Here is a 20,082-nt window from a genome sequence, read left to right as displayed (position 1 = left end):
AGAGAGCCTGTGAAGAGCTGTGATTTACAAAGGGACAACAAAACAACACAGCAGAAAAGCCGAGGAGAAGCCAGGAGACTAGACAGGCGCCGTGGAGACAGCGAGCGAGCAACAGAAGAAAAAGGGATGCAACCAAATGCGATGCGGGGCCCTGAGAGAAAGCGGCAGGCCCCGTTCAGAGGCGTGAGGCCTGGCGAGCTTCGTGCTACCCACTGAGACAGAGGCAGAGGCGGGAGGCAAGGGCACAGACAGCAATTTGACAGACAAGGCGGAGCAGCGTTTAGTCAATTTCGTCACTGTTTTCAAATCCCCTGCAAGCGCTGTCTCCCTAAACCGGGGTGGACTGCTCCCACTGCCTCACCCCGACGCCGCCCCAGAAGGAGCCATGAGTTTGCCAAGGCAGCTTTATGTACATGCCAGACACGTGCTAAGCACTCAGTATCTGTTGAGTTCGAGGTGCCCGGGAGGCACCTGGCAGGGGGACAACGTGCAAGAGGCAGATGGATATCCAGTTCCGAAGAGAGCTCTGGCCTGGAGATACACACTGCCTGGTCATTAATGTCACAGAAGTGACACTAAAGCCATGGGAGCGGAAAAGATCACCGGGGAGCGTGCGGAAGGAGGCGAGCAGAGGGTAACATCTCATGGTGCTGAGCTAAAAGGAAACCAGGCCACCCCAGGAGACGGCCAGCACGGACCAGAACTCACCACTTGACACAGCAGTCAGCTCGAACTCTGGACTCCTTCGATTCCTAGAACACTCTTCCGTGATGCTCAACTAAAATCTATGCCTTGTAATTTTCGCCTATGCGTCTGAGGTGTGTCTTTAGAAACTACAGACAAGGAGACTCCCAGCTCTGCCTGGCAGAGCCCGCCTAAGATCTGAGAGCCCACCAAGCTTCCCTCAGAGCAGCCTTTTCCGGATCACAAATCCTCGGCATCGTTGAGAATTCTGAAGGAGATGATGTACCCCCCAAGCCCACTCCGCCCCCAGAGGATGGGGCTCCCAGACCCGCTTCAGGGTCATCAGACAGCCAAGACCCCACATGCTCTCTGGACCCCACTTCACGTCAACTGTGAATGATGACGAAGGCAAGCTTACTCTTTCTGGAATATTTATGACTGACTTTTGAGCTTAAAAAGCAGGTCATGAGCGTCAAATGCCGTCGAGTGGTACAGTGAGATGGAGCTGAGAAAACCCAATGAATTTGACTTCAGTAGGCTCGTGGGGACAGAAGGCAGCAGGCAACGCTGAAGAGTGAGAAGAGATAAGAAAGTGAAGATCACAAACTCCTTTTTTGGGGGGGGGTCTTTTTAGGGCGGCACCTGTAGCATATGGAGTTCCCAGGCTAGGGGTCCAATCGGAGCTGCAGCCACTGGCCTACACCACAGCCACAGCCACGCGGGATCCGAGCTACATCTGCGACCTACACCACAGCTCACAGCAAGGCCTGAATCCTTAACCCACTGAGCAAGGCCAGGGATCGAACCTGCAACCTCATGGTTCCTAGTTGGATTCGTTAACTGCCGAGCCACCATGAGGACTCCTTTTTTAAGAAGTTGGGTAACAAGAATACAGTTGAAATGACTGTTTCTATGCTAGAAAGTTTCAGGGCAGTCAGCCTCCCCTTCCTCAATTTTCAGTTATCTGACAGATACTATTGGGTAGCTGATGCCCTTACTTCGGGCAGTAAAGACTCACTCTTTTAAGACCTGAGATCTCCTGCCAAGAAGGTTCCTCTCAACCCCCAGGCAGCACAGGTCAGTTTCCTGGAAGGGAAACCGGCTGAAGCCAAGATGCCGAAGTATCCAAGCAGGATGTCCCGTGTGGGACCAAGAACGTAAGGAAATCAGGCAAGATTTTAAAAGACGAAAGGCAGCTTTAGGAACTACACTGCAGTTGCCTAGAGCAGAACTGTAACGTCTGGTACTTTGTCTGCCCTTCAGTTTTCCTTTCCTGTGCCTCATCCTTGGGGTCTGCGACCACGCGTGCTCGGGTCCACCACATCAAGGTCTGTGAGGGCAAAGGAACCGCCAGAAGCAGCAGAAGCTGCGAAGGACGAGCCAGGGGATGGCCAGCAAAAGGCAGGGGCTTCCCGGGTGACCCACCCTACTCTCCCTTCGCCAAGTCTAGCATCCCGGACTCTTCCAGTCGGCAGAGGCCAGGAGTCCAGTTGGCTGTGGCTAGCCCTGGGAGCGGGCGGGGCTCCGCCTTCAGCAGGAATTCAAAGGTAGCCGCTGGTACAACCATTTCTACCCACGCAGGAAGGGTCTAGCTCAGCAGGATCCTGCCTGACGCTCTTGGAGGAGAACCGATACCAGAGGGGCCACACTGACGAGAGACTAGGCAGACTGCAGGCTGGAGACGTGACTTCAGCTATAGCTCAGCAGCAACCCAGAGGGCTGCCTGTGCCCCGAGGCTGACGGAAGCAGAGGGAGATGGGGCCGTACTTCTCCCCCAGGGCTCTAGGCACTTGCAGGTACACATCCCATTTGCAGACTCAGGGGCATTAAGGTTGCCGAGTCCTCTACTCAGTGGGTGGTCCCAGAGCTGTGACATGCAGGCACGAGCAGAACAGAGGCAGCAGGGTCCAGGCCCATCTTCCTACAAGACCCAGAGCCAAATGCCAGAACCTGAACTCCCAGGTGCCTCGTGGGGAGACAGCTGGACACTTGGATGACAGAGCCCTCGCCCAGCTTCGAAGGCACCAAGGGGAACCCTGTGAGGAAGGGAGGTCAGGACAGCCGTCAGCCCCTCATAAAAGAGGACGCTAATGTCCAGAGAAGAAAAAGGACAACGAGCCAAGGGCCGAACCGAGAAATGGGATCCCAGTCTTCTTCTTCTTCTTCTTTTTTTTTTTTTTTTGTCTTTTTGCTATTTCTTTGGGCCGCTCCTGCAGCATATGGAGGCTCCCAGGCTAGGGGTCGAATCGGAGCTGCAGCCACCGGCCTACGCCAGAGCCACAGCAACGCGGGATCCGAGCCGCGTCTGCAACCTACACCACAGCTCACAGCAACGCCGGATCGTTAACCCACTGAGCAAGGGCAGGGACCGAACCCGCAACCTCATGGTTCCTAGTCGGATTCGTTAACCACTGCGCCACGACGGGAACTCTGGATCCCAGTCTTCTGGCCACACAAGACATCGATCACGTAGATGCACTCAGAGCTCTTTCCAGGCCCTGGGAAGGCAAGGTCTGGGGCTTTAGAGGGGCGGGTAGCATGGCGGTCACTGCTCAAGGACACATCTGGCCCAAGGTTCCTAGGAGTCCAAGGCCACGGTTACACGGGGTTTCATCAATCTGGAAAAGAAAGGGGCAAAAGTTCCTCCGGCACAAAGGGCCCGAATGCTGTGCGTTCCCACCAGATACTGATCCCAGGAAAGGAGCCACTGGCAGTGGGCCCTGGACTAGCCTGCGGGCATGAACGTGCAGGCAGGTTTATGGTGCCCAGGTCTCCGTGCAGCTGGAATCACTGGGCACAGAGCTGCTCAACTGCCCAAACATCATCTGGCCATGCTTATTACTGTTGCCCAATGAAATTTTATGCACCAAGTCCACAGGTGTGACTTCCCCTTCTTTATGAGGGTCGGGATGACATCACGGACGGCCAATCGAAAAGAGCCAATTATGTCCAGGCCATAAAAACGAATGGGATTTTTTTTCAACCAAGTCAAAACTTTCTTCTGCTTCATGACTGCAAGGGGGCCCCTTTTAAGAAAGCCCTCCCCCCACCCCCACCGCCCCAGTCCTGCCTGTGGGCTCTAAACCAAGGGATGCGATCGCTTTCCAAATACTATTGGGCCCAAGGCCAAAGAAGGGCCCCGCCTTTGGCATTTACCATGGGGCCCTGCTCTTATCACACTGACCCCATAAGGTCATCAGCAGAGACCATGAAGCCCTACCCTCCGATGCCTGGCTGGCTCTAACCGGGGGGAGTTAGAAAAGATGGGAGACTCCTCGAGTTCCCTGACTACTCCTGCTCCACTAGAAAAAGAAGGCAGAGCAAGCCTCTCCTGCTGAAAAAGAAGACAAGTGCATGGGAGGGACAGGGGCGTAAGAAACAGCACCCCACCCCCACTCAAGAAGCACACAGCACAAAGCAAAAGAGCCCCTCGTCCAGCCCCACCACCTGCAGCCCAGCTCTCGGGCTAGGCCCAGACAGCCCTGATGGCAAACAGGTGTGACCAGCTCTGCGCCAGCCAAGGCAGGGGACCAACTCGTTAAGGGAACGCCACCCTCGCTAATGGGTATGGGTGGGATGAAGCCATTGTTAGCAAGAGCTCAGCTTTGAAGCCTGGGCAAAGCAGAGCTGAGGGTCTCCCCTAGAACTGCTAGGCTTGAGCTGAGGAGGCCAGCAGCCTCCACGGAGCTCTGACAAACAGACCGGCAGACGCCAAGCACCCGCACCAGCAACACAGCAGGCACCCGCGCCAGCAACACAGCAGGCACCCGTGCCAGCAAGGCTCACGGACAGTCTTCCGTGCTTCTCCCTCCGCAAGTCTTAGGGACAACCCTAAATCAGGGAGAAGCCCTTAAAGAGGAGGAAGCCAGCCACATCTGAGGCCCTATCTGACCCCTTTCTGTCTCTCCAAGACGGCTGTGGGACCTGGATCTCAGAGTGATGTAAGCTGCCGTCCTGGTACCCAAAAGCACCTACTGCTCACCTGCAAGGGCCAACCACTTGGTCCCTCTGGACATGCAAGAAAAGGGGTGTGCTGAGGTGCAGAGCTGAAGATCAAGGAGAAAGGACCTGTCCTCTTCAAAGGAGACCTGTCAGAGCGCGGAGGCACAAAAGGTCCGGCCTGGGGAAGGCAGAGGCGGCAGACCCAGCCAAGGCGCTGGGTGGGCGCTTCGGCCGAGGGGTCGTCCACGAGGGTCCCCACGCTTGCCCATTCGGGTACAACCTTCCTGCAGAATGCTGTCGCTGGCGGTCCCGATCTCAGAATAGGACACTTCCTAGGCTCGTCTCCAAGTGCCAGGGCTGAGCCTCGGGAAGGGCCCGTCCCCCAGGTCCCAGTCTGGACGTCCTACCAGGCAGAGCCTCCCCAGGTAGTGTGGCCGAGTCCGCAGCCAGCCCGGGCAGGCTACCCCGGCCGAGGCGGCACGAAGCTGGGGACGCAGCTCTTTGTCTCTCCCGTTTCCAACCCCACCCAGAGGAGATAAACAGACCCCGGGTGATAAACGGCCAGCCTTTCACGATCACTTTTCCTCAAGTTGAGGAGAGGAGCTGGTGATGGATGGGCTGGAATTTGGTTATCAGGAAGGGCTGTCAGCCAGAGGTGCCTATCTCCTCCCCCACCACGCAGGGCATCATTACGCTGTGGCATCGAGGTAAAATATGAGCAAGGGGAGGGAAGGAAGAAAGAGGGGAAGGCTGGGCTTCTACACGGAGCCAATTGAGCTACAATGAGAGCAGGCACGGGGCTGGGACGTTAGTTATCTGCCCGTGACACCTTTTATCTCTGCACAAATTGGTCCTTCCGCCCCCACTGCACCCTCTTATACAAACAGAGGCAGGCACAATGTGTCACCACTGCAATCGCGTAGCAGTTTAACCCGAATTAGTGAGGGGGTCAAACCAGGAAATAGGGGTTTTTCATTTCAACAGGTTCCGTAGTGCCTGCTCTGAACCACCACATTGTGGGGAGGAGGGCAGAGAGAAAGCAGACTCATAATTGAATTCACTCACTTGGCTGAGGCTGATGTATGAAAAATTAATGCTCAAGCCTCGTACTTATCAAAGCCGGTCCGTTCCCATCTCACCTGTGAGACGCACCGTGGCGGAAGCCCGGTGCCCCTGGTGGGCCGAGCACGCCGCGCTTTCAGCCAGCTCAGGACCAGCAAGGACAGGGAGGGAGAGAAGGTACCAAGCACCCCATGCCAGCGACCCCTCCGAGAAGCCCACAGGATAGTGTGTCGGACATGGGGAAGGATGGGGGCAACAGGGTTTACGGGGGTGAGCACATCACAGAGGGTCCTGGCCAGTACGAGAACACCCTTGAGTCTACAGAGAGAAAAGGCACTCTGGCTCCACCCTCCACCCGGAGACGTCCAGGGTGTTTTTACCAGGGACCCCTCCCTGTCCCACCGACACACACACACAGCTGTGCTGAAACTGAGGAAGCCGACAGGAACCCTCATGGCACCTGCAAGGCTCGAAGGGCAGAGAGTGGGGGAGTCAGGTCTGTTTCCCAATCACCTCTTCCATGGCAGCTAGAAGGGCCCCTGATGGGGGCCCCGGGGGAGGGAGAACCAGCACACCCCCAACCCGGGACATGGCTCTGTCACTGAGAGGCAACTTGGTCAGGTGACCATGAGTCCTTGGATAAGTGACATCACCTCCACACCCTGCTCTGGGAAGGTCAAAGGAGCAGGCAAGGAAAACATATTTCATAAACAAGCACGCTCACAGAAGCGATTCTGGCTATAAGGAGGTCAGCTGAGACCAAACCTGTCACCGCCTCTGGAGATGCTTCCAGGCCACCCGCATTGAGAAGGCAGTGCCTGAGTCTGAAAAAAGGATACAGGAGACGCTTCCTGGGGATGACAGAGTCGGGGAAGTCCCAGAACCATTCAACAGCTGCCCAAATGAATTCCAAGTAGCCTGTGGGCAAGGGGAGGGGCTGCGGACGGAGAAGGTAGGCAGCCTCCAATCCGAGAAATCAGCACGTAAAGAGGAGGGAACGAAAGTCCAGGCCCCAGTCCAGACACAAAACAGGAGCACTTCCTGCCTCAAGTGCCAGCACGTGTTTATGGGTATCACTGAGTCCCAGGACCCTCAGGGGGTAGAGGCCAATCAAACCTGACTCCTATACTCAGGGAGCACTGGGAACCACCTAGAAGATAACCACAGCGTGAAAGTCTGTGACTACTGCAGAAGGGCTGTCTCACTTCTGGGAATGGGAGGGCGATGCTGGGGACACATACAAAGACTCAGCTTCAATCCCCTTTGCTCACACACACACACACACACACACACACACACAGAGTCCCTCCAGTCTTCTCTGCCCGCCCACAGCCCGGGGAGAGTGCACTGCCAACTCCTCAGCCCACTTTGCCCCCACACTTGCCCCCATCCTCTGGGACAGCTGCAGGTTACGATTCCAGCCACAGGCTTCAGAAAGACGATACACTTGCTGGAGGCTGCAAAGGGTCAGGAGAGAGTATTGTTTGAAATACCAGTGTGACAGCTGGCTCCTTGTCTGCCTCTTCCTCCCCCACCCCCCTCCCCAAACTTGTCATGGTACAAGAAGTCTATAAGCAGCCCATCAGCTTTAAATATCAGTGTGCGTGAAGCAGGAGCACGAAAGCGAGGGAGCGGGAAGCAGACAGCGAGCGCCTCTGTCGCCACTGCCTGTCAGGGAACACTAATGAATTTCACCACCAGCAGCCATGCTTCAGATTGGGGGGGGGGGGTAGGGGGGGAGTTTTCTAGGAGAACTCGCACAGGATTGAAACATCTTTTCCCAAAGCCCTGCTGATAAATGTCACTGTGGAGCTGAGAACTACACCGCCACTAGGGCTTCCAGGCAAGCCCCGAGGCGCCCGCAGATAGGAAGGGGAGGGCAAGTGGGAGGCTGGAAGGAGCCAGCTGAACCCCCCAGTTAGAAGGGGGACCAGCATCACCCCCATCATTCTCATAAAGGCCTTGGGCTGCTTGGTTGAGAGGACAGGACAAGAAGGAAAGGCCTCTCGCAGGGAGAGGGTGCCACCCGGCCGCACGCTCCCTGGCCTCCAACCCATCGACCTCAGCCAACACCCTTCATGTGCAGAAAGGGGCTCCGGGCCATCCTTCCAGATGTGGGCGGGGGGGGGCCTCTGGCACAAGTCCCAACAGGAAGCTACTTCCCCCACAGACGTCAGGGGCCACAGCTGCTTATATTGCCCACTTGACAAATGAGGAAACAGAGGTCGAGGGTGGGAAGGCGACCTGCCCAAGATCCTGCAGCTGGGAGGTGGTGGAGCCAGGACTGAAACCCAGGTCTCTCGTAACCCTCAGGGTCCTGCTCTTTCCACAACGGCACACAGCTTCTCTGAGGAGGGGCGGGCCACCACCCTGTCTCCTGTGTGTCCCTGCCCTGCCCCTCCACTCCCTCCCACCAGAACACACGTGCACCTCTGGCCTGGCATGGCCACAGCTGCCATGCAGCACAGGGCTGGGCTCCAGGCCAGGGTGAACCCAGGCTGGCAGAGAAAGCCCTGGGCATGAGCCAGGCCGTCACCTGGGAGTCTCCACAGCTCAGAGGGCATGGCTGCAGGCACACGCCTTCCCTCGGGTGCCCTGGGCACAGCTCTGATCAGCAGTGTCTGATCTGGCAGCGACCTGCTGTGCAGGGGGCAAATGACATTTAATTTCCTCCTGGTCTCCCTACGGTACAGACGAAAGGCCGTCACCTGCGTCTGGGTCTGGCAGCACAGCTGGAAGTGTTCCCAGACATGCTGCTCTGGAGAGTTCCCAAACAAACCAGAACACAGGCGGGTGCGGAGGGATGCCCCGAAGACCAAGCCGCCTGGCCTCCCAGAGAAAACCAGCTTCAAATTCCCACTGGCAGGCAGTTGCCCGAAGCCTCCCAAAAGGCACTGTACGTGTTTAGAGCGCGTCCCTGCTCCGCTGCTTTACGGTCCACTTGCCAACTCTCACTACTCCCATTTCTCCCAGAGTCCATATAAATGACCACGGGAAGGACACAAGAGCCACAAGCACCCTGTGGAACAGCATAAGACGCACGTCCCCAGTGCCACGAACACCTCCCCAAATCAAAGGCTCTGTCTCCCCAGCCCCTCTCTCTACTGAAACAGCAAGACCAGCGCCTCTCCAGAGTCCCTCCCTTGGGAATTCTTCCAGGGAAAGGGCACAGTGCCCCCATCGGCTATGGCTGGGCGAGTGCTTGGAGCCACCAGCAGGACCTGGTCGGCGCTCTTTCCCCAGCGGGCAGCAGGGAGTGGGCCCGGGGAGGACGATGAGCAGGTGACAGGTTCCCAGGGGATGCGGGTCCTTGTCTCAGCTGGGGAGCTCTTCTCAGCTTGGCTCGGGAGCTCCCAAGCGGTTCGCGTGGTCTCCAAGATGCCGCACTCATTGCCCACGAGAGTCTCCACGTGGCCTATGGCCATCCTGACCCTTTGCCTGGGCTGCCTTTGTGTGGCCTATGATGCCCTCTGGAGGCTCTGTGGAGAGCATCCCGCAAGCATTCAGGATGTGGGATGCAGTTTGACCTCTGCTTCAAGGACACGGCTGTTCCCCTTACCCCGCTGACCTCTGCCCTGACCCCAGCTCCCTGACTCCTGCAGGATGCATAACCCTTGGCCTACAGCGCCACACTTCTGGTGGGTATTTTAAACCATGCTCCGTGCAGCTCTGGGCTTCTAGCAGGGACATCGGGCTACTCTGCGGACTGGGGCAAGAGGAGGAAGAATGGGCAGGGCCCTGCCCCAGCTTCAATCAGAACAGCTCAACTTTTCTACGTTTTATAATAGTGGGCTTATGCATTTTATTTCTAAAAAGTTTCCTGCTAAAAAAAATCCTACCCATTCGGTCTTCCTACTGTGCTGCTTGTGGTTCTCATGGCATCTGGCTTGTATCGTCCTTGCGGTGTCCTCATGCTCTGCCACACTGACCATTCGGCCTGCAGCTGGCGCCGCACGTGCCGCTCCTTCTGTCCTGATCACCTGGTGGTCCCTACGGCCCTCAGCACAGTGCTTGCTGCGCCCAGAGCAACTCTCAGCAGGGGCTTACTTCAGGGTCCTGATGGACTGTCCTCCCAGGACACCCAGTGGGGAGCGCCTTCGACGGCAGTTTCCGACAGGATTCCTTGCAAGAGACGAGCTGCGGCAGACAGTGACGGATGTTTATAGGAACGTCCTCGTCAAGACACATGGCACATGCCACTCTTAAATCACCAAGTGGGGCACACTAGCCACCATCACCAATCATCTGTGTCAGCCTCCGGGGGACCAAGGAGACTTTTGCATCGGTCCAGTCTTTGGGCAAAATGCAGTCTACACCAACAGGAATGGTCACTCTTAGAAGTTTCCAAAGCATGAACGCTGACCATGGGGATACAGGACGATGCTCCCCAGTCACGTACTCAAGGGTCTGCTCCCTCGTAGTGGAGTCACTAGCCCACAGTTTTGTTTATTGCGCTGGAAATGGGCGAAGCCCCTTGGCCCATCAGCCACCCAGGCCTCCTGGTCCAGCCAGCTTTGGGGAGGCGGGAAGGGGAGAGGGGATTGTGCTCCCCCTAGTCAAAGCCACTTGTTATTAAGTCCTAGATCCTTTTATGGGGAGGGGGATGGAGAGAAAGTAGCAATGCGCCTTCTCCCTCCCTCCACCCCCCCCCACCCCACACATGCCTCCCAGCAGGGCCAGGGAGGAGAGCCATTAGTGTGTGCCAGAGCAGACAATGGGGAGGAGAAGTCTCCAGAGCAAAGGACAACTGCAGCAATTAGAATGCAGGGAGGTTCAGAAGCTATTTAACTGGGTGACCCTGAGGTCGCTGCATCTGACTCCCATCCCTGGATAAATATTGTATGAGCGGGGAGGGGGCCGAGCGAGGGAGCCGGCGCAGCGCGGCTCCTCCTTCCACTCCTTTCCCGCCCCACACGGCTGCCTCCAGCCACACACGCCAAGAACATTATTTACAGCCCTGACAGTCAGCGCAATCACTCTGCTAACCAAGAGGGAATGGACAAAGTCGACTTACCAAAAATTGACTATGGCAATCGAAGAAGAATCCAGGGCTGTGGGGGAAGGGAGCTGCTCCAACCCTGAGACGCAAGGCTTCCCCCGCATTCTGGGCCCGGCTGGTGCACGTACTCTCCATCACCCCAAAACACCAGCAGGGAAAGCTGGTCCCAAACGGCAGAGAGTAAATCAAAAAAGGAGCATCCTTCCACCTTTCGGGGCCCCACCGTGGAGAAACTCCTGGATCTCATGGCTAACCAGGTGTTCCTGGGCAAAGACGGGCGTCCTAGCCACCTGGCCAGAGGAAACAGGACTGGCGACATGCCACTTACCCAGCGGGTCCCCTAGCTGGCCTAGCGGGAAAAGGCCATGAGCAGGAAAGTCAGAGCGAGCGGAAAGGGGTCAGGGTGGGGGAAGAAGAGAGCGTCGGAACGCGGGCTGTGCCTCAGCCCCACGTGCCGCTCCTCCAGTCCTGCTCTAATGCACCCTGACATGCCTCTGAAGACAGAGAGCTGTTTGCAGTCAGCACCGTGATTTGTTAGTAATTATTTCCATGGTGTCACATTGCTGTCACTCTGTTAACAAAGAGACAGGCTGCCTCAGGCTGCCTGCAAGAAAGAATCGCAGAGAAAAAGGCCTGTCAGGCTCCCGGGATTCTCTGGGCTGGCTGGCTTTCTTCCCCAAACCAACATCCTTGCAGGCTTTGGAAGAAACAGTTTTACAGAACTATCAAGTCTGAGCTGTGTCACCCTTTTGCCAGGGACACAGAATTTATCCCACCCACTCGCAGGCACCCTTCTCAAAGTCCGACAGAGCTAAGCCCCAGAGTCCACAGATCACTCAGGCACAGGCCTCGAGTTCCCGGGCCTTCACCTTCCAGGACCCCTGCTTCCTGACTCTTCTTCCTCCCTCGGGTGCTCACAGCCTCGCACGTGCTCTTGGGAGCCTGATGATAGAAACCTATTTCAGAAGCAGCACCTGCTGGCCTGGGTGGCAGCTGTGAATCTGCCAGCCACTGTCCAGGACCAAAGCTGCTCAGGTGCCGACTCCCCTGTCACCCCCAGGTGCCTGAGCGCCTGGAAGGAGATCCTCATTGAGCTTCCCAGAGCGGGACAGAATCCAGGAGAGACCTGGTGGTTTGCTTTAGCACAAAGTAATGTCTCCATTACCCTGGCTGGGAATTAGAGGACAGATTGGCAAGCACTGACAAAACAGAGGTCACTCACCTTACAGGCCGGGGAAGTTGGGGATTAATTCTCTCCTCTCACAGAGGGAATCAGACTCCTGGATAGCGGACGGAAGCACCAATCTTGAAAAACCCTTTCACTGCCGAGCAGCAGCAGAAGAGGGAGATGAAAGCCCACAGAAGCCCTAGAGAGGCCCTGCCAAGGTGCCAAGGACCACCGCCGCCCAGCTCCCCCCCGCCCCGCCACAGAATCCCACGGGACAGAGGAGCGTGGACAAGACCAGGATTCTCCTGGCATCTGGGCCCAAAAGGCAGAGGGCAGTGCTGGCTGCCTGCACTGAAATGTAAACCCCATGAAGGCAGGACGTTTTGGAAGTTTTATCTCTTTGTTCACTGCTAAATCCTCGACGCCTAGAGCAGTGTAAGACGTGAAATGGGTGTTCAACAGACATTTTCTGACAGAATAAAGCAGTGGGCCACGAGGGCTCAAAGGCCACTTCCACAGGCCTAGAGCCAGCCCCTCTCTCTCTACCACAGGAGTTAAGAGAAGAAGGCGGCCAGTGCAGATGCCGCGAGAGACAGGGCAGATCACAATTCGGTTGGAAAGGATGGGGGAGATTGGGACAAGCTGACAGGCCTAGGAAGCTGCTTATACCAGACTGGATATTCACAGAGTCATGGGACACACGTGTACTGAAGGGCTAAAGAAGGAAGGCAGTCCAACAAAAGGCGCAGAGATAAACTGCAGTGGAGTAACACAACGGCGTCCAACCTGGCAATAAAAAGGCTGAACTACCAACACATACCTACAACGACACGGAGGAATCGCTCCTACGTTATGCTGAGCAAAGGAAATCAGACTCTGAAGAGTACACCTTGTGTGATTCCATTTATGCAGAAGTCAAGGACAGGCAGAGGAACCAAAAGTAAAACAGAAGAGCAGTGGTTTCCTGACGGGGGAAGGACATGGGAAGGGGCGCCAGGGAAGCTCCTGGATTGGTGGAAAGGGTTCTCCTTCTTGATCTGGGGGCTGATTACACAGGAATATACTTATACAAAAATACACCCAGCTGCCCATTTCACATCTGCACACTGTACACACCCTACTGTACCTATTTCAAACCTCCCTTTCTTAAAAAAAAAAAAAATGGAAAAAAAAAAAGTTGGGTCTCAAGAGTCACATAATGAGTATTTAAAAAAACACAGAAATACCTCCCCCAATGGAGAATCTTTTTCAGGATGAATGGTGGCTCTTTCTCCCTGGAGTTCAGGACACAAGCCCTCCAGCCTTCACTCGCTATTTGCAAGAGGACAGAGGGCCCAAACAAACGGCCAAGGCCTGGGAAAGTCCAAAACCGTTCCAAACACAAAGGAAAGCAGCCTGAGTCTCAGGCCAGGGAGGTGGTGACCTGGCGGGAGGTTGCGTGCAGCCCCTCCTCCAGCCCACGTGAGCTCCAAGGAAGTAGAGCTGGCACACACGGCCAAGCTGTGCGCCGCTGGTCCTGGCACCCTCCGAAGCAGCCTGTCAAATTCTCCCACTGGGCACAGACCGGGCGTCCACAGGACTGCCTGGAAGAGCCCAGAGAGAGAACTAATTTGTTTTCCTGACAAGCTCAGCAGAGACTGGCGGAGCTATCCCAACTCTGGGCAGTGGTCAAGGTCTGAGTGCCTACAGCCCCTCCTGCCAGCAAAGAGACGTGGCAAGAGCCTCATGGAGGGTCGAGGGGCACTCCATGCATCAGAGTGGGGACCAGAAACGAGGCGGCATCACTCGTCTCAGGACCAACGAAGCAGTGAGAGCCACCTAGTCAGCAGCTCCGCCCAGAGGCCAAAACAGCCGCTCCCACCACCACGAACATCTCAAAGCGCCTTCAGCTGCTACGTGAACATCTCTACCTCTTACCAGGGTTTTCGCTGAGCAAAACTTCCGCTCCAGGGATTCCTACGGCCACGAAAATGCCTCAGACCCTCTGACACCTTCCCGGGGGTGAAGACATGAGGCTGCCACTGGAATCCCACCCTTCAGCCCGGAAAGTGGGATACCAGTGGCTCCGTCTTCCGCGGCAGAGGGAAGCAGGCGGGCGTGCCCATGGGCCTGATGACAGAGCTTCTCCCCTAGTGACCGTCCAGGCCCACAGTCCCCCCCAGGGCCAGCCGGCCAGCACCCCCACACTTAGGCTCTGGGGGAAGGAGGCAGGCTGCGCTCCCGCTGACCTGCCATTCGGGAACCATGCGGCGAAGAGTGGGCAGAGAGAAACCTGCTCCTGCCCAAGGATCTGCATGTGGGAGACGGATGCTCCGCAGCCCAGCCCACCTTCAAGAGCCCTTTACCTGCCAGGTCTCGGCCCCAGGACAGGTGCAGGAGGGGCTCTCGTGCGTCTGTGAGAAGACTGGCCCCAGGGGCCTGTGAGCGCGCAGGTGTAGGCGGGCACCCCTCGCTCCTCCGCCCCCAGGAACTCTCGGCCCAAGGAGCTGTCAGGCTAACGAGGCTACCCCACCACCACTCCATCTGAGCGTGGCAGGCTGCACCGCACGACTGGCTTCAGGTGGCTCTTCTTTAATTAATGGCATCCCAGGCTCTGCAGGGAGCTTCACCCCACAATGAATGGCCCTCTCTCATTAGAGGCAGGCCTGCCATGATGTATTCAGGGCGAGGGCCAGGATTCATTTCCCTGTCTGTGGTTGGGGATGGGAGGGAGGGGAGCGGCAGCAGGGAGAGATTTATATCGAGTGACTTGGATTAGCTGCAGCTGAAACATGACCCCATCAACACAAGCTGCCTTCCTGGGGCGAACCCGACACACCTCTGCTGACGAGAGGGCTCTAGGGAAGCTGAAGGGAGGGCAGAAGGTCTGGTGCTTGTTCTCTCTGGGCTTAGGCTGCAGCTCGAAGGCCCAGAATTCCTATACAACCTCCAGAACCCCCTCCCCGCTCCCCACACAAACTGTGTGCCCTGGGAGCCTGGCCCGGCTCTGAGCTGATCTTGCCTTATCCAAAGCCTCCTCGCGGCCAGGAAGCTGACTCACTGGCCTCAAGCGACAGGACTGCCGCCTTGTCCGCCGCCGTCAGCTGGCTCCCTGCTTTGTGTAGGGAACGCCCTCACTCCCCACCTTAGAGGAGACGTCCACAACGTGGTCATGCCCATGTCTGGGGTGTGGGCAAGACCCAAGTGTGTTCTGCCACAGGGCATCTCAGAGCCCAGGCCGCCCGCGCTAGGGAAAAGGCAGGCATCAGTCTGACACGGAAACACGCTGGCAGCCAGCACCTCGCTGTGGTGGTCCACTAGGCTGAACCCCCTCCAGGGCGGGAGATCCTGAGCAGCACTGCGCCCCCTCCCTCCTCCTGGCGCCCCTCACAGGATCATGACACTGAGCACCGTGGACTGGGGTCTCCTAGGCCAAAAGGCAAACGTGGCCTTCAGGGGCCCCGTTTCCAAAGCACTTCTCACAGACCTGGCAAAAAGGCCAGCCTGCCCTCCGCCAGCCACACAGGTGGTTTTAGGCCCAGGAGCTGGGCGGGTTCAGGCTGGCAGCACACGGCACACAGGCCTGCGAACTCCCTCTGCAAATCCCACTGAACACTCAGGTGTCGCTTGTGCTTGGGAAAGCAAGCCCACTTCAGCGCCTGCCCTCGTTCCATCCTCAGCCCTCTCACTCAGAATGCCCGGTTCTCTGAGAGCTGGGGGGTGGGCCCTCACCTGCTGCTGCCAGCCAATCAGAAGGCTGCCTGGCAGGCTGCTGTGTCCCAAGGAGTCCAGGGCAGAATGCCTATCATCTGTAGGCGCCCACTCCGTGTCACCCAGGCTTCTCCTGGCCCTCGTGGTGGAGCATTCATAGACCCTCCTCCCCTACTCAGAAAGAGAGGTAGCTCAGTTCCGCTTTGCTGAGCCCTATTTGGCAATGTGTCTAAACACATGCAAACTTAATTAGTTCAGGAGGGGAGCCCAAGCGCTTGCAGTGACAGATAAAAGTATCAGGAAATGAGACAAGTCGGGACTGCCAGGGAGTTGTTACTCCAGCCCCTTCCCCCGGCAGGCTGCTAATCAAAAGTGATACAGCTCAGGGCTGGCACCCACTGGCAAAGCCATGGACAAGGTTCTCATGAGCTTAGTGACACGAGGAGATGCCCCGTGTGCTTCCAAACAAACTGCAGGATAGAGGGGACCAAAGTGATCCTGGCAGTGGTCTCCTTCAAGCCCAAGGAGTCATTCATCTGTCACTCAGCAAGGAGGCTCTCGGCCAGCCCCAAAGCGTCCCCCGCCACCCCTCCTGGGCAACCGCACCCACACATCAAAGAGAACCTAACAGCCCAGACCCCCGCCAACACCAGACCAGGTACCGGAAGCAGAACGCGTCAGAGAGCACCTGAGGCTTCTCCCTCTACGGAGGGAGGGCATTCCCACCACACGGCCCGAAGGAAGACGAAGCGTCGGTCGGGCAGCGGACTGGTTAAACACACAGCTTCTAGAGTCAGGATGCCCAGGTTTAAATCCCTGCCACAAACTGGTTGTGTGCCCTTGGCAAATTACTTACCTCTCCGGGCCCCAGTTTCTTCATTTGTTGGTGGGGGGGGATGGTTATAGAGATGATTTATTTCACAGGACTGTAATAAGGATTAAACGAGATCATGTCTCAGGTATAAAGTGCACAGCAGGGAGTCCCCATTGTGGTTCAACGGGTTACAAACCCAACCAGTATCCATAAGGGGGCGCATTTGATCCCTGGCCTCACTCAGTGGATTAAGGATCTGGTGTTGCCGTGAGCTGTGGTGTAGATCCCAGATGCGGCTCAGATCCCGTGATGCTGTGGCTATAGCGTAAGCCAGCAGCTGCAGCTCCAATTTGACCCCTAGCCTGGGAACGTCCATATGCCGCAGGTGTAGACCTTGAAAGAAAAAAAAAGCACAGCAGGGCCCCTGGTATATATAGAAAGTGCTCAGTAAATGCTGGCTATCCTTATTTCCTGACGTAAACTTTTCCACAGCAGTCCCAGCCCTCCATCCTAGAAGCACCAATCTCTCAGAGAAAGCCCTTCCCATGGTGCCTAGCACCAAACTCCTCCTCCCTCGCCCAGGCCCATGTGCCATCTCACCCAGTGCCCACCGTGTGGAGGGCCCAACACCCAGAGCTGCCAGCGGGAAACTCGGGGGCTTCCTGGCACTAACAGTCCAGTTCCCTAGCCCCTCCACTCTCAGGCTGGTACAGGAGAGTCCTTCCCCCATTCCCTTCTCCCTGAATCTACCCACCAGGACCCTCTGCCGTCTTCCTGAGCAGAGAGTCCACAGGCGCACTCCATGGCTTGGTTGTCATCTATTCAACAGATACCTAGGGAACAGCTGTCACAAGTCTAGCGTTGTCTAGGGTTATAACGGTGCCTGCAACCTAAGGAAAGAGACAGGTCAAGGCAGCTATGATACAATTTCCTGTATGAATAAGTGCACATGCTCCCGGAACACATAAGAAGGCACCGAGAGAAAGGGGTTAGGAGGGACCGTTAGGAACCGGCCAGGAGCGTCTGGCTGGGGTGGGGCTGAATACATAGAGAGCATCAAGAGATGAGGCTGGAGAAATAAACAAGAGCTCTGAAAGCGTCAATAAGCAGTGTGACTTTGCCTCCAGGGCAACGGGCAGCCGTGAAGGGTGTGAAAGGGGTGTGATGTAATCTGCCACAATTAGGAGGGCAGAATAGAAAAAACAAGACAGTCAGATCAGCTAGAAGACTTTCGTAGGAACCCAAGGAGAGTATGGGGACCTGAGCTAGGACAGTGGTAGTGGGTTTAGAAGGAAGGCACCGACTGTGAGACCCCTCTGGGAGAAAAGGTCAGCAGGACCTGGCGATTAACTGGTTACGGGCAGAGGAAGAACCAAGGATGACGCCCAGGTTTCTGACACAACTACTGAGTAGATGGTACCAGTCACTGCTCGAGAGAAGGATGGAGGACAAGGTGCCGGGAGAAAGCCACCACCTGAGCTCTAAGGCGCACGTGGGTGTCTAGGTGAGACAGAGAATAGGAGCTAGGAACGAAGGCCTGGAGGTCAGACGGCAGACTGAGCAGATTCCTTTTCTCCAGCGGCATCACTGCTGCAGGTCAGTTCCCATTTCTCAGATGGAGAAAAAGATGAGAAGACAGCACGCAGAGAAGAGGGGAAGCCGGGGCAATAGGTAAGATCACCCTGGGAAGCGTGAGTGTGTAGCATAAAAAGACAAGACGGCTAGGAGAGAGGCCAAAGAAACACCAATATTTAAGAAACCCTAAATTTAAGGAGAAAAGGAAAGACGGCTCTGCAAAGAGGAATGTGGCGGCAAAGTCAGAGAATCAGGAGACATAAGGAGAGCTGAAGGATGCTTCAAGTGGTCAACTCTGCTGGACGATGCCAAGAGGGCCCAGCCTGGCCCGGCGAGCATGTCACTGGCTACCCTCTCAGCCTTCACCTACCTCCCCCGACACGGGCCCGGCCCTGCCCGACCGTGCTCTCCCAGGCCTGAGGTCCCATCGCCAGGGGACTCCCCTCCAGGCAGCAGCAGTCTCTGCTTCTCAGCAGTCTTGGCTGCATGACCCTCTGTAATCCCTGCTGAGTACATGGCCCCATATCAAACAGGGAGCAGGGGAACTGAGCAAGCATCTGGGGGCTTTTTTTGCTTTGTTAAATCACGCTTATTTGTACTTGAAACAAGAAGCGAGGCTTATGTCGTCTGGAAAAGGAAGAGTCACCTTAAAAAAAGAAAAAAGAGAGTGACCTCGGGTGTGACGTTCACACAGATGCTCCCACCTGCCTGCTAACTGGGCCTGCTTCACGAGGAATTAAGAACAACAGGGCACAAGCGGCGTCAGGTCAGAGTACTGAAGTGACAGGAGCAGGTCTCACTTTCTTTGGCCAGCCGGCACAGCACCAAGCGCTTTCCCCCACTGGCACTCTTACAAATGACAGTTACTTCTTTTTTCAGATAGTTTTCTACCCTGGGCTGCAAAATTAGTCCGGACGGGCGTCCACAAAGTTATGCTACACGATGAGCAAGCATCGCCCCCTCTCCAGACGTCCTGGTCCACGTCAGCACAGCGTCAACAGGGGTGCGGCGCGCGCCTCACCAGGAAGGCAGGGAAGACGCCCAGGCGGAACGCCGGCCTGGCCCTCCGACGTCCCTCCGATGGAGGCCACCCTCCCGTTCCCCAGCCGACGCTGAGCCGGACGCGGGTCCTCTCAGTCAGCCCTGAGCAGGCCCCTGGCCCCTGGCGCCCACAGCAGTGTCTGACCATCGGGACCCTCTCCGAAGGGCCTCTTCCCAGACAGCGCTGCCGACCACGTCCACGCTCCCATCGGCTCTTCCCGACCCCTCGCCAGCGCGCCCCACCCGTCTCCCCAGCCTGCCCCTCTTCGCCGCCTCCCAGGCCCCTGGCAAAGCCTCTGGTCTAGCTTCTTGGCTACCTGTGTGCTCAGCTGGTAAACCCAGGTCTTCAAGCTACTGGCGAAAAGCTGAGCTCCTCAGAGGCAGCACCTGCGCTGGTGTTGCTGCCTCCGCCCTGCGCTCCCACCAGGCCCGAGATGGAAGCCCTTCACCGAGAGAACCGAGAGCCCAGGCAAGCGGAGAGGAGAGGAAGTTGGTGAAAGAAGGCTAAACTCTAGGGAAGCTTCAAGAAACCCCCAGGAAGGCAAAGGAAAGGGAGGTCAAGTAGGGAAGGCAAGCCGACTGAGCCAAAACCAAAAGTGTCGTTTGCCTTTTTTTTTTTTTTTGTCTTTTTAGGGCCACACCCACGGCATATGGAGGTTCCCGGGCTAGGGGTCTAATCGGAGCTCCAGCTGCTGGCCTACGTCACAGCCACAGTAGCGCCAGATCCGAGCCACATCTGTGACCTATCCCACAGCTCACAGCAACGCTAGATCCTTAACCCAAGGAGCGAGGCCAGGGATTGAACCCACAACCCCATGGTTCCTGGTTGGATTTGTTTCCACGGCGCCACAACAGGAACTCCCAAAGTGTCGTTTCTTAGACAAGTTTCGAAGGAGAGTCAAATCTGCATCCACGAAATTAAAACCCACCTTGGCCAGATCTGTGACAGCAGCATCAAAGCCCACGTAAAGCTGCGTCTCAGCCCATCCAGGCCGACAAGAGACGGACACAAAATGATTCTGTCAGGGTGGAGGCAGATGTCTTTTCTCCAGTGGGATCTCTGCTGCCACTTCAGTCCCGTTTCTCGGTGCCTCTCTAATCAGACCC

At 56.6% G+C, this 20,082-nt stretch overlaps 1 protein-coding gene across 20 annotated transcripts in view; it reads right to left on the bottom strand.

The window, feature by feature from the left end:
- Nucleotides 1-20,082, bottom strand: part of ERI3 (ERI1 exoribonuclease family member 3) — a 124,876-nt gene that overhangs the window by 58,927 nt on the left and 45,867 nt on the right. For 4 of the 20 annotated variants that reach the window (XM_047789313.1, XM_047789312.1, XM_047789318.1 and 1 more), the window contains one exon: nt 7,073-7,145. The exons of the other annotated variants lie outside the window; for them this stretch is intronic. In XM_047789313.1, coding sequence (XP_047645269.1) covers nt 7,073-7,145 — 73 coding nt within the window. The remainder of the gene's footprint in view (nt 1-7,072; nt 7,146-20,082) is intronic. 20 annotated transcript variants of the gene reach the window in all.

Source organism: Phacochoerus africanus, chromosome 8, assembly GCF_016906955.1.
Source record: "Phacochoerus africanus isolate WHEZ1 chromosome 8, ROS_Pafr_v1, whole genome shotgun sequence".
In the NCBI taxonomy this organism is placed as follows: domain Eukaryota; kingdom Metazoa; phylum Chordata; class Mammalia; order Artiodactyla; family Suidae; genus Phacochoerus; species Phacochoerus africanus.
Note: the sequence above shows the minus strand (reverse complement) of the source record. Positions and strands in the feature narration are given on the sequence as shown.